The 14,761-nt window shown below is 38.1% G+C and overlaps 1 protein-coding gene across 5 annotated transcripts in view; it reads right to left on the bottom strand.

Annotated features, from left to right (window-relative positions):
- The window catches only part of phactr2 (phosphatase and actin regulator 2), a 374,544-nt gene that overhangs the window by 39,654 nt on the left and 320,129 nt on the right, over nt 1-14,761 (bottom strand). For all 5 annotated transcript variants that reach the window (XM_028797302.2, XM_051924262.1, XM_051924261.1 and 2 more), the window contains one exon: nt 3,426-3,969. In XM_028797302.2, coding sequence (XP_028653135.2) covers nt 3,426-3,969 — 544 coding nt within the window. The remainder of the gene's footprint in view (nt 1-3,425; nt 3,970-14,761) is intronic.

The raw sequence follows: 14,761 nt of genomic DNA, 5'->3' as shown, positions 1-14,761 counted from the left end.
TTTACACTTATGCAAAGGAAATTGGCAAGTGCTTCTAATGGAAGTTTCTAAACCTATTACAGTATGTGGAGCACATCATAGGTTGTTTCATTTGAATGCCATACCATCTGGACTGCCTGGGGCCAAACGGCTATCTATGCCTTATCTGGGAATTTATGCCCATGATTTTGATAGAACATAATCAGTGTGTTGAGCCTGTTGTGATGCTGCAGTTCTCTCTCCACTGTATGGTTCTGTTTCCAAGGACAGGTTGGTCAAGTCTGTATAGACACATTTTTGGGAACCTATTTGTGACATGAAATTTCTCACTACCAAAGCCCCAACCCACATGTTTTCTTCTTTTTGCATTAACTCATAACCAAAAAAGTAACATAACATTACATTCTCAAACTCACAGGGGACTGGAACATGTTCTGACAACACTGGGTACTGGGGCAGGAACCAAGCCCAGAGTGGGGACCAGTCAATTTCACAGAATAATAATAATAATAATTAATAATAATAATTCTTTGCATTTATATAGCGCTTTTCTCACTACTCAAAGCGCTCAGCAATTGCAGGTTAAGGGCCTTGCTGAAGTGCCCAACAGAGCAGAGTCCCTTTTGGCATTTACGGGATTCGAACCGGCAACAGAAGACATCCACATTAGGCCAGTTTAGAGTTGTCAAAAATATTTTACTTAAAGACGTCAAGACATCAAACCCAGCCACAGGAGATGCATACACCAATGTGTTTCTTTGGGCCGGTCCCAAGCCTAGATAAATGGGGAGCGTTATATCAGGAAGGGCATCTGGTGTAAAATTTTACCAGATCAACATGTGGAAAGCAATACAGATTTCCATACCGGATCAGTTGAGTCCCAGGTTAACAACGACCGCCACCAGTACTGTTATCCAACAGGGTGCTGGCGGAAATTGGGCTACTCTTGGCCGAAGAAGAAGGAGGAGAAGTGTCTGGAGGTAGAAGGACAGGAGGAAGGTAAAGAGTGGAACTGAGAGTAGGAACTTTGAATGTTGGCAGTATGACTGGTAAAGGGAGAGAGTTAGCCAATATGATGGAGAGAAGGGAGGTTGATATATTGTGCGTGCAAGAGACTAAATGGAAGGAAAGTAAAGGCCAGGTGTATCGGAGGTGGATTCAAATTGTTCTATCATGGTGTGGATGGGGGGAGAAATGGGGTAGGGGTTATTCTGAAGGAACAGTATGTCAAGAGTGTTTTGGAAATGAAAAGAGTGTCAGACAGAGTAATGATTATGAAGCTGGAAATTGGAGGTGTGATGATGAATGTTGTTAGTGCATATGCCCCGCAAGTTGGGTGTGCAGCGATGGATGAGAAAGAACATTTCTGAAGTGAGTTGGATGAAGTGATGAATAGTGTACCCAAGGGACAGAAAGTGGTGATTGGAGTGGATTTCAATGGACATGTTAGTGAAGGGAACAGGGGAGATGAAGAGGTGATGGGTCGGTATGGTGTCAAGGAGAGGAATGAAGAAGGTCAGATGATAGTGGATTTTGCAAAAAGGATGGGCATGGTTGTGGTGAATATGCATTTTAAGAAGAGGGAGGAACATAGGGTGACGTACAAGAGTGGAGGAAGATGCACACAAGTACATTATATCCTATGCAGAAGACATTCTGAAGGAGATTAACGACTGCAAAGTGGTGGTAGGGGAAAGTGTTGCTAGACAGCATAGGAGTGAGGGCAGAGCCAAGTATCAAATGGTAGAAGCTGAAAAAAGAAAACTGCAAGGTTGAGTTTAGGGAGGAGGTAAGACAGGCACTGGGTGGCAGTGAAGAGTTACAAGACAGCTGGGCAACTACGGCAGAAGTAGCAAGTCTGACAGCAAGAAGGGTGCTTGGAGTGACATCTGGACAGAGGAAGGAGGAAAAGGAAACCTGGTGGTGGAATGGGGAATTACAGGAGAGTTTTCAGAGGAAGAGGATGGCGAAGAAGTGGTAGAGTCAGAGAGATGTAGAAAGTAGACAAGAGTACAAGGAGATAAGGTGCAAGGTGAAGAAAGAAGTGGTAAAGGCTAAAGAAAAGGTGTATGATGAGATGTATGAGAGGTTGGACACTAAGGAGGGAGAAAAGGGCCTGTACCGATTGGCTAGACAGAGGGAATGAGCTGGGAAAGATGTGCAGCAGGTTAGGTTGATAAAGGATAAAGATAGTAATGGACTCACAAGTGAGGAGAATGTGTTGAGCAGATGGAAAGAGTACTTTGAGAGGCTGATGAATGAAGAGAACGAGAGAGAGAGAGAGAAAAGGTTGGATGATGTGGAAAGTGCAATGGATTAGCAAGGAGGAAGTAAGGACAGTTATGAAAAGGATGAAAAATAGAAAGACCGTTGGTCCAGACATACCTGTGGAAGCATGGAGGTGTTTAGGAGAAATGACAGTGGAGTTTTTAACCAGATTGTTTAATGGAATCTTGGAAAGTGAGAGGACACCTGAGGAGTGGAGAAGTGCGCTGGTGCCAATATTTAAGAATAAGGGGGATGTGCAAAACTGTAGTAACTACAGGGGGATGAAATTGATGATTAAGAAAGGAGGTGATGATTAGTGAGCAGCAGTATGGTTTCATGTCAAAAAAGAACACCACAGATGCAATGTCTGCTCTGAGGGTGTTGATGGAGAAGTATAGAAGCCAGAAAGAGTTGCATTGTGTCTTTGTGGGCCTGGTGAAAGCATATGACAGGGTGCCTCGAGGGGAGCTGTGGTATTGTATGAAGACGTTGGGAGTGGCAGAGAAGTATATAAAAGTTGTACAAGATATGTACGAGGGAAGTGTGACAGTGGTGAGGTTTAAGGTGGGAGTGACGGAGGCATTCAAAGAGGAGGTGGGATTACATCAGAGATCTGCTCTGATGCATTTCTTGTTTGCAATGGTGACGGACAGGTTGACAGATGAAATTAGACAGGAGTCCCCTGGACTGTGATGTTTGCTGATGACATTGTGGCGACAGTAGGGAGCAGGTTGAGGAGACCCTGGACAGGTGGAGATAAGCTCTAGAGAGGAGAGGAATGCTGGGCATATTGGGAAAAGGATATTAAAGATAGAGCTGCCAGGCAAGAGGAAAACAGGAAGACCTAAGAGAACGTTTATGGATGTGGTGAGAGAGGACATGCAGGTAATGGGTGTAACAGAGCAAGATGTAGAGAACAGGAAGATATGGAACATGATCTACTGTGGCAACCCCTAACCAGAGCAGCCGAAAGAAGAAGAAGAAGTAGAAAGACATCAAGTGAATCAATACTTATTGTTTTATGGAAGAAGTTGATATAATCTTAAAAGACCTAAACATTTAAAATTATTTGTGACTTATTTAGATTATCCAGTAATCATTTATCTTTATATAAGTTTCAAAGATAAAAGATTTATTGTTGACAGTAGTAAAAATTGGAAATGCGCTTACATCCTTACCATGTTACATCTTCTTCAGCAGTAGGAAGGACAATAGCTTCATCTTCATCAGTCTTCACTTGTTTATTTTGCTCCTGATCAATGTGGTCATTTGTTGAATTTGAACCAGGATCAGATATCTCTGAAGTTTTATTTTCAGACAATATTGGTGTTTCAGGTGAATCCCCTGCCTCTTCTAAAAATGATACAATGGAGTTACTATCTGGTAAATCAGAAGATGAAGGCTGTTGGGATGCCAGATGTTCACCAGGTAAATCAATGCAAGAAGTTTCAGATCCTTTAGGCTCTTTCTTACTTTTCAATACCTCCGTATCATCACAGCCTGGACTTGCAGATGGGACAGTCTTTGGAGTATTTGCTGTTCGTCCTTTCAAGTTGTCCAATTGTTTATCAGGTTTTTTATTAGCTTTACTGATTCCCAAGGAAGAGGTTTTATTCGTACTACTGGCTTTTGATTTTGGCGTTGAGGACCCAGAAGGGGATGGTGAAGATGACTGTGCCACTGTCTTTGAAGCTGCAGCCTTTTTAGTATGAGACTGTTTTACTAAGAAGAAGAAAAAAATAATAATTTAGCTAATTTATAATATCTGCAATTTAAATTTAAAAAGAAAATTACGATACTAGGCCAAAAATATTTGTTCCTCTAAGAATCCATCAAATTACTGTTTTTAGTTTTCTTTCATTCACTACTCTCCATCAAGCTTAATAGAAGCAAAATGGCCTTCTGTCATACCATTTATCTTTCAGGGACTTTTTGGCTTTAATTTCCTTTGGATATGTGACAAATAATTTTTTCAAAAAAAAAAAAAAAAAAAAAAACAACTAACAGAGTTCTTCCACTTATGTTCCAAAAGCACAAAGCTGGTCTGTCTAGTTCCATATTTTTACAGAAAAACAAATCCTAAACTGAAATTTTGTTTAGGGCATTTAAAGTCATCTTTTTTCAATTTTTAAATTCATTTAAATAAAACACAACTAACCAGTATAGAGACAAATGCTTAACTCAAATTAAATATTTGATCTTAGTTAAAATAAAATAAATATATCCTTAATATGCTGCAAGATTTCTTCCCCTTAAGTTCCAAAAACTACTATTCTGCTTGGTCAATTAAAATTCATGCTGTGCCACCTTTTGTTATTTTATTTATTATTTTATAAGCATTATCGATTACTGGTAATATATTTGGATTAAACAGATCAAAACCAGAAACTTTAGAAGTAAACTCCCAATATGACAGAAAATACACATAAGAAGTAAAACATTTTCTTATGGTACCTTGCAAAACTATTCAGACCTCGGACCATTTTCTTTAGTTTCAGATTTTTTTTATGTGACACTGATCTATGTTACACAATAAAAAAAGATGAGATAAGGTAGTAATGCTCACTGATCATGACACCAGTAAATGGTGACACGTTGCATATTGGTTAGCACATGCAAGTAATCATTTTACTGCCCTCTGTACTGTACATATGACAACACTGACCCTATGAATCTATTCAATGCCCATCTTTTAATATTCCGCAATGAATCATTAGCAGCTTAAACCGCTTTAAGTCATATGTGTTAAATGTCTACCAACTTTGCATCCTGTTTGGGACTTTAGCCCATTCAACCAGGTACATCTGCTCCAAGTCCAAGGACTTTGATTGGATTGTAGGTTAATCACCTTTCATTCTTAAGCCATTCTAAACTTAACTTTGGCTTTGTGTTTGTGATTGTTGTCTTGCTGAAATATTAAATTTAACACAAGCCTCAATATTTTAACATACAAACAGGTTCTCTTAAGAGTATTTGCTTGTATTTTCCATTCTGATTTTTTTTTCAATTTTAACCTGATTTCCAGTTCCTGCTGATGAAAAGCAGTCCCACAGCATAATCCTATCACCACCATAATTGACTTTGGGAATTCTGTAATGGCCAGTGTAATATTTGTAATTCATATATTTCATAAAAGTTTCGCCCAAAGGCTCAACCATGCTCTCAGTTGACCAGCATGGCTGGGTCACTGTGGTTTAGAAAAGTGTTACAGTAGGTGTGTTTTCAAAAGCTTTTTCTGCTCCTGATTGTTGGCCTTTCTGTGGCTTCTCTCACAAATCTCCTTGTTTGCACACAGGGGTTGAGACTGAGGCAACCTTTTCTAAAGAGGGTCTGGGATGAATATGGCTTCTACATCCTGATAAATGAACCACCAAAAACACATGGATATTGTTTTGTGCATTTTTTAAACAGACATTTTTTGAAAAGAACAGGCCATTCAGCCCTTAACCCACTGTACTATTTAATTTCATAATTTTATACACTTCAGTCATGTTACCTCTTACAATAATCTTTATTTACTTAAACTGAAAAGATTTAACTCCTTTAGTCTTTCCTCATAACTCATACTCTCTGCAGTCCTAGAATCAGTCTTGTTATTCTTCTCTGGACTTTTTCTAGTACTGCTATGACTTTTTAATAGCCTGGAGACCAATGTTGGGATGAGGCCTCACTAGTGCATTGTATCATTAGTCTTCACAAGTGCATCATCATGGCGGAGTGTCCAGACACAGTGGCTTTGCACTCTTTTTGATGTTTCTGTTATGATTTAACTGTCATTTTAATTCTGCTATGCACCACTAGCGAGAATCATTCATATAGTTGCACAGTGTTGCTTAATACTGGACAAAGCTGAGAACACATTTATCGCAATTCTTTGAACTTCAGTAGTATCCTGAACAGCGGCTCCCTGGATTACCATCCTGCTGAGGTGGAAACAGGAATGGGGTCCGGAAAGGAAGCAGAAACAGGGACAACATGCGGGTGTATGGGCCCAGCTACGTAAGGCTCCATACAGACCATCACTACCAAGCATTTTTCTATGAAAATGTCTGGTCACTTACCAACAAACTGGACGAATTAAGGCTGTGGCTCAATACACAGTGATCTATGTGGTAGTGCAGTGCTGCATACTGATTTCTTAAGAAGACATGACTCAACAACCTGGTTCCCAATGGAGCTGTGGAGTTAACTAGCTGGTCAGTGTATCAAGCTGACAGGACAATGAACTCTGGTAAAAGCAAGGGCGGAGGGCTCTGCGTCTATATAAGTAATGACTGGTGCACAAACTACAATGCTATAGAGAGTTACTGCTCCCCAGATTTGGAGTATTTAATGCTCAAATGCAGGCAACTTTATCTATCAAGGGAATTTTCTGTTATCATTATAGCGGTATACATTCAACCTCAATCTAATGCTAAGATACTGCTTGCACAGCAGCACTTGGCTATCAGTAAACAAAAGGATGCTCACCCAGATGCTGCCTGCATTACTGCTGGTAACGTTAACCAGACAGATCTTCTAACTATGCTCCAGAAATTTTACCAACATGTGCAGTGCCCCAACAGGGAATAAAACACCCTGGATAAATTATATACAAATGTAAAAGACTCCTACAAAGCCCATGTTACCCCACCCCTTGGACATTGACTATTTTTCTTTATTTTTGATGCCTGTATACAGACCTCTTATCCGTGGAAACAAAGCTGTCGCAAACACAGTGAAAATATGGCCCAAGCAAGTCATGCCACAAGCAACTTCAGGACTGCTTTAAATGCACACAATGGGAACTGTTTGCTCAGCAGGCTAGGCTGTACAGTGTACAGAGATAGACCTGGAGGAATATACATCCACCGTTCTGTTCTATATCTGTAACTGCGTGGATAATGTCACTATGGGGGGAAAAAGATAAAAAAAATAAAATTTTGAAATATGAAACCATGGATGAACAAAGAGGTGAAACATCTTTTAAAAGCACGTAACTAGGCATTTAAGTCAGGGGATCCCTTAGCCTACAGTGTTGCCAAATAAAACCTTGAAAAAAGGTATTAAAAAAAAACAAAAAAAAAAAACAGACATCTACAGGAAACGTGTCGAAGATTATTTTTTACAGCATGGATACTAGGGGCATGTGGATAAGCATTTACTGACCACAAAGGCAGCCCTGTCTCTCCCCACAGTGTTGTCACATTGGCCCAATGACCTCAACACCTACTCTACTTAGAAAGATTACAGCTACATAGGATACCAAGTCTCCCACCTTCAGACTGAGCATGTATGATGTACAGCACATGCTGCACATCATGTTAAGCTGCTGGACTGGATGGAGTTTCAGGACAGGTGCTTAGAAACTCCACTGAGCAGCTTACTGATGTATTTACAAATATCTTTAATCTCTCATTGAAGTTGGAAGTAGTATCTGCTTGCCTTAAGTCAGCCATTATTGTGACAGTACCAAAGAAAAAAACAACATCAAGAATATGAATAACTATCATCCACATCAGTAATATGAATAACTATCAGAAAATCACTCTAACACTGATAATAATGAAGGTTTTTAAAGGCTGGTTCTCTCTTACATTAAACATCCCTACCTCCATAGACTCATATCAATTTGTTTACTGAGCTAATAGATATATAGAGGATGCCATCTCTGTAGGTCTGCATACAGCCCTGACTCATATAGAGGGCCAGGGCACATACAGGTATGTGAGGATGCTATTTGTAGACTATAACTCCGCTTTCAATACTGTTGTCCCCTCCCAGCTCATCCATAAACTGCACCAGTTGAGCCTCAGCATACCACGATGGATGGATGGATGGATGGATAGATGGATAGGATAGCAGCAGCCCTAGCATTGACCCCTGGAAAACACCACTCTTAGCATCTCCAAATTCAGATAAGGTTCCTCTTACCATCACCTTCTCCATCCTGTGCTTTAGGCAATTCTGCAACCATCTGCACAAAACACACTGAACTCCCACTTTTTTAGTTTGATGTCCTTATCTAATGCCCTCTGAAAAATAAAAATAAATAATGTGTACCACTCTGGTAATACCTTTTCATTGCTTCCCAAAGCATGTTAGTAAAATATGATCTTCCCCAATTGAACCCATAATGACTGTTCAGTAAAACACTAGTAATTGCCATGTGTTACTCAGTCTTTTCTAAATTTGTTCCTTTAATCTGCCTGTGATGTAAAATAATTGTGCTGGCCTATAGTTACTTGGATTTTCCAAATCACAGTTTCTATATATGAGGATAATATTTGCCATTTATAATCCTTACCAGTTTCCCCAGTGTGCAGTGACTTTGTAAAATATGTGTCAAGGGTAAAAAAATCTACTCACTAACCTCCTTAAGCACTCAAGGATATGTGTTATCTGGTCCTGGTGTTTTGTTAGATTTTCTAATCTATGTGTTTGTATTGTTTTATTTCTAATGTCTTTAGAATGCTCTTTAGTCTCAGTTTTCACAACTGTCTTTCAAATTCACAACCTGAAAAATGATCTCTTAATTGCAGTACATATATCCATAAAACCTTACTTTTTTCACTAGTAAAGGCTAATTTTATTTTTGCGAGGCACTGTTAGAAAATGTTTTATTTTGTAAACATCAGCTCTGCCTATTTGAAAGCCTACTTATAATTTCAATATTTTTCAGATTTTGAGTGATTTTAATCAAATCTATTAGTTAAAAAATCTTACAAAATTAAAGAATAAAAAAATCAATAAACAGTTGTACTGTTATTATGGCACAGTGTGAATTTTAAGTGACTAAAGATAGCGTAGGACATGAGAACTACTGGATACATTTTGAAGGGAACATGGTGCTGGTCTTTACTGTTCTGTTCATTTATGTCACAGCAGAATATTGTTTCAGGAACTTGAGAAGACATCTCTTATTAATATTGTGGTCATATAACAATCAAACATTCTACTTGAGGCAACATATGTGTCTTTACAATTCATGCACATATAATATAACTAACCAGTAGATAAAAATAGAAAAAAAAAAAGAGTTTAAGTGCCTTGTAAAGAAATATTACAGAAAACAAAATTTCAGTTTAGGATTTGTTATTCATTAAAATTACAGAAGAGGACCAAGCTTCATAATACTTTTGTAATGCACGGAGTATTTTACAAGTACAGACCAATGTGTTTATGAGTAGCCATCTACCATTAGTGAGTCCCGATTCTACAATCAACTTCTGAGTTCAGAAATGGATGACATCACTTTGAGTGAGATGATTTTCCATTATGAAGTGATCTGCAGCATACAGCAGGTAGGGTTTCCTAGTAGCCCTGCATAAATATCATGCTTTAGATATTAAACCTTACATACTGTATTTGGCAGTGTTATACATTATAAACTTTTAATATTTTATACTTTGTGTTTTAATGATAATTCATTTTCAGTACAACTACCTTGTACCCAAGATATTTTATCATCTTTTCCTCACCCTCGGAGCACTTTGGCTTTACATGCATAAGGTATTCAAGTGTTTTCTCAGCTCTTCCCAATTTAAAATCATAGAACCTTTCTGGTGACAAATAAAATGGGCAATTTTTGTTAATTATGTAAAACAAAAAAGTTAATTATAACAAACATAGGCAAAGTGGAGAGTGGTCAAGTATAAGTTTTTACATTCATTAATTTTTCAAACATTGTTTTTTTAATTAGGATCCTGAGAAACCACAGCCTATCCTGGTGGCATTAGGTAGAAGGCAGGAAACAACACAGAGCATGGCAAGCCAATTTTATTCCACACTCACTAACACACACTTGCAATTAATGTAACTAGCAAATCTTTAGGAGAAAAAAAACATCTACAGAAAAAGCATGCATAGTTCACACAGATATTGACCATCCAAGTATGAACCCACTCGAAGTTCTAAAGAAGCAATTGTTTATGTAAAAATATGAAAAGAGAGCAAAACACAATATTTAAGAGCATCTGCTGATATACTTTTATCAACTGATGAGATCTAAAAAGATAATAAAATTTAAAAATCATGCAAATATTAATTTAAATAGAGTATATTGTGATGGATGGCTATTGTGCCTGCCCAGTTGGAAGGCCGGTATACTGGAAGGACCGGGGCAGCAGATGTGTACAGGACACTGCCTCCCCCAGAGCGCTAGAAGGCAGCCCCCCTAGGTTGCTGTGGCTCCACAGATTCTTGTAGGGCTTCATAGGAGTTGGAGTTTGGGACAGCCCTGTAGGGTTCTGTGAGGGCTGCCAGGGGGAGCTGCAGAGCCCGACATAGGGCTTCCACCACATCTGTGAGTGATTCCAGATCTATCAATTGAGACACCTGAAGAACTCCCTGGAGCAGTATAAAAGGAGCCGCTTCACTTCGCTTGGAGAGCCAGAGTCAGGTGCAAGAGAATGAGGCTTGCCAGAGGAGGAGTGGAGGCAGAACGAGAAAGAAGAAAAGAAATTAACGTCTTACTTGCATTGGTGCTTGGACAGTTTAGAACTTTGCTGCAGTGGGGAGCAATGGAAAAGTGCTTCCCCACTATAATAAACATGTCCCGTGTAGAAAAACTTGCATTTGTGTCTGTCTGTGTCCGGGTTTGTTCGGCTGGAGCACCATCTGGTGGCCACAATATATACCATGAAAACAACAAACTGATAAATCTACAGAAGAATGGTATAGGCATGTTGTATGTTAGTGAAATCTAAGGCTCAATTGGTTCAGAGTAAGGCAAACCGGTATTACGGTTTCATACAGGGAAGACAAGTAGACAAGATATGCAGATTCCTAGTCTTCTTCCTAGACCAGGGGTAGGCAACGTCGGTCCTGGAGTGCCACAGTATGTGCAGGTTTTTGTTCCAACCCAGTTCCTTAACGAGAACTCAATTATTGCTGATGAAGCACATATTGCTTAAGTGACATTTTAATGCTTCATTTTAGTGGTCTCGCTTGTTAAGGTTCTCCAACCTTAATTGCTTATTTCAATCTTAAACTGCTGCATTCAGTGTTTTAATTGCTCCTTATTAGCAATAAGATGTAAAAGACAAAGCAGCCAGCAGTTCTCCGGCTAGCTTTTTTCCAATTACATCTGTGTGTGTTCATTATGCACGGTTTGATTTAATAAAACACTTAATAGAAAAATGTGACAGACTGAAAATGATCTGTTTTAGGCTTCAAATCATTTGGATGATATCCTTGGAAAGGAAAAAAATCTACGATATAAAAGCCTTACATTGCACAGACTAACAAGCCATAATATTAAATAAGGTCTGAGATTAGCAATGATTGGTTTCTAATTAAGCAATTGGGTTGAATGAAAACCTGTAGCCACTGCGGCTCACCAGGACCGACATTGCCTACCCCTGTTTTACATCTTATTGCTAATAAGGAGCAATTAAAACACTGAATGCAGCAGTTTAAGATTGAAATAAGCAATTAAGGTTGGAGAACCTTAACAAGCGACACCACTAAAATGAAGCATTAAAATGTCACTTAAGCAATATGTGCTTCATCAGCAATAATTGAGTTCTCGTTAAGGAACTGGGTTGGAACAAAGACCTGCACATACTGTGGCACTCCAGGACCGACGTTGCCTACCCCTGTCCTAGACCACCATTATAAATCTCATGCAAAAACATTAAAAATGACTTAAAAAAAAAAAAAAAAACATTTGAGGGGATACAGAACACTGGTGGATTGCTGGTGTCTCACGCGTCACTTTGAAATCTAGCCACCAAAAGTTTGCTCGTAATTGAATAAACTTAAATATTTCTATTGCAAAATACTCAAGCTTGCATTACTGGTTAATGTAACAATCCTAATACATTCTTAGGCTTCTAAAGTAACTATCTCTCTGGGAAATCAATAATCTTTGTATGTTGGTATCACAATCTACACTAAAACCTATGCATTTAAAAGTTCTATATGAAAGTAGGGCATACTCTTTAATTACTTATTTGTGTAATTTTAAAATTATCTCTAAACTTATAAGAAGAAAAAATATAGATGTAAATGTAGACTTATAAGATTGTATTTATTAGTTTTTTTTCCCCAAGATTCACCATACAGTACTGACTTGTATTAGAACAATTAGTATTATTTAAAACAAACTGAGTCCTGATCTCTACTTCAAATCCTTCACATTGAGTAGTCAACATTATATTGAAATTCATTTCTGCAACTGTATGAACAAACAACACAAACTGCATGATTTAAAGTATATTAGAAACATGGCAGCTGTTCTGTTATTACTCATTTAAAAAAGACATAACTATTTCAGAATTGCACTACCTCAGAATTCAGCACACCTGCAGGCAAGATTTAAAAATGATTTTCTATTACACAGGAAAATGCAAAACTTAAATATTGACTTTGTTTTCCTAAAAGCACTCTGTAGAATCGTCAAGCACTACTGTGATGTTCAATTTCACCAGATAAAAATTTCTTGAACTTAAATCAATATCCTTGCAACATTATTTAAGTTCCAACGTAGTCATACTAGTGTTGCATTAATTTTGATTTCAACTTTCAAAATGTTGAAGTCTTCATAAAACTTTTGGAATGCTGTATGTTTAATGATCACTTTATAGTGGTTGAGTGTTGAAATTCTGGTGACCATTTTAACTGTGGAGTCTAACTGCACTTAAATTTTCACTTGTAAAAGTAAAAACTACTGAAACTTGTCTGAATATGTGAATATGACATATTCAGCATTATATCACATATATAGGTCTGATTTTGTTAGGGAACAATCGTCTAATGTTGCAGAGTAATACTAAAGTGCGTGATAATAGAAATAAGAAAATGATTAATAATTATAATTATTTGCATTTATATAGCGCTTTTCTCACTACTCAAAGCGCTAAGCAATTGCAGGTTAAGGGCCTTGCTCAAGGGCCCAACAGAGCTGAGTCCCTATTGGCATTTACGGGATTCGAACCGGCAACCTTCAGATTGCCAGTGCAGATCTCTAGCCTCAAAGCCACCACTCCGCCGATTAAAAAGTTCATTTCACAACACTATTTTATTTTATTAAACATAAACCCAAAGATTATTTTACACTGACACGCGTTGCTGCATTTTCTTATACATTCACTTATTACATGAGTAAGTAACCTCTCAGAATACATTATTGTATATGGCTTGACTGAATTATTACCCATAACTGACAGATTAACATGACAACTGTAGTTGAATTTTTTTAAATGTATCATGTGGTATTGGAGGACTGAAATGGATACAATGAAGAAAAACCAGTAAAAACTGCATATGCTGCTGATATAGCTAGTTATCAAATAAAATGAAAAAATATATAAATACATTCATGATGAAGATGAACTTGGAATTTTAGCAATGAAAGTAACTAATCTCATCATGCAAGTGATTTTATTGACTTTAAGAGTATGAAATTTACAAAAATAACATGCTTCCAAATTTATTTTAATGTAATGGCAAATGAAGCAGTATATGTTATTACTCTGCTATAAGTGGTGGTTGGTATTAACCTGTACCAGAGGTGGTCAAAATGGGAAATATTTAAATTTACTTAAACTGATACAGTGACCCTAAACTGGATTAAACAGGGTCTATAATATATGAATGTGTATGCATCTTACATTCACCATAGATGGAAATCCAAAAGAAAGTTTCAACTGAGATATGAGACTTGGATGAGGAGGCATGGTAACTGGTTTATCAACCATATAAATGCAAACCTGCTCTAAAAATGTTAAGGCTTATTTTTCTAGGTAAAACTGTAATAACTGGTCTGTGGTATTGTGCCGGTTTTAAATAAACAATCGTGTCCCAAGAGAATAAAGGTTCAGAATGAATGCAGATGTGTGCATGCTGGTGTTGCTCCAGGGTTGACTGCAGTGCTTGGCAGACTGCACACTCATGTGCAAATGCAAGCAGATCAGTCAGGTGTCGCATTCACGCCTTGGAATGAGCAGAGGGTCACGTCTGCACCTGATGATCCAGTGTGGCGCACTGCTGAGAGCCTGTGACAACAGTGACCCATGTCTGTGATAAAACCCCGTTTGTAGGATGTCACCTCTGGTTGCAGGATCCCATCTGAAGTAAGCAGGGTAGACATCTGCTTTTAGAAGGATGCACCTGGGATTGCAAGTTTTTTAGAACTGATTTCTGCCTTGGGATTTTAACCTTGTTTTAAAAGATCATTTATTTATTGGATTGTTTTAACCTCCACATTTACTTTGGGATTTTATGGCTTATTTATTGAAGACTTTGATCACTGCACTGTTTGGGCACTGTTTATTTGGATGTTGTTTTAATATAAGCACTGAGCACTTTTGAACAAATCCCTTGTTGGAAGTGTGTGTCCTCATTTGTCCAGCTCATCACGGTTGTTGACTATTGAAGGATCAAGAGGCTCCCGGACACATCACGGACCATCACAAAGACTGCTCCATGGTAGGCACAACATTTTTCATCTCTGGTAGTATGGGGTACTACACAAGCTAAAAATGAAGACAAGAAGTATAGAGGAAAAAGTGCTCTTTTCCTAATTCTGGAC

Source organism: Erpetoichthys calabaricus, chromosome 3 (assembly GCF_900747795.2).
Source record: "Erpetoichthys calabaricus chromosome 3, fErpCal1.3, whole genome shotgun sequence".
NCBI classification, from domain to species: Eukaryota; Metazoa; Chordata; class Cladistia; order Polypteriformes; family Polypteridae; genus Erpetoichthys; species Erpetoichthys calabaricus.
The sequence above is the reverse complement of the archived record's forward strand: the minus strand, read 5'-3'. Positions and strand labels throughout refer to the sequence as shown.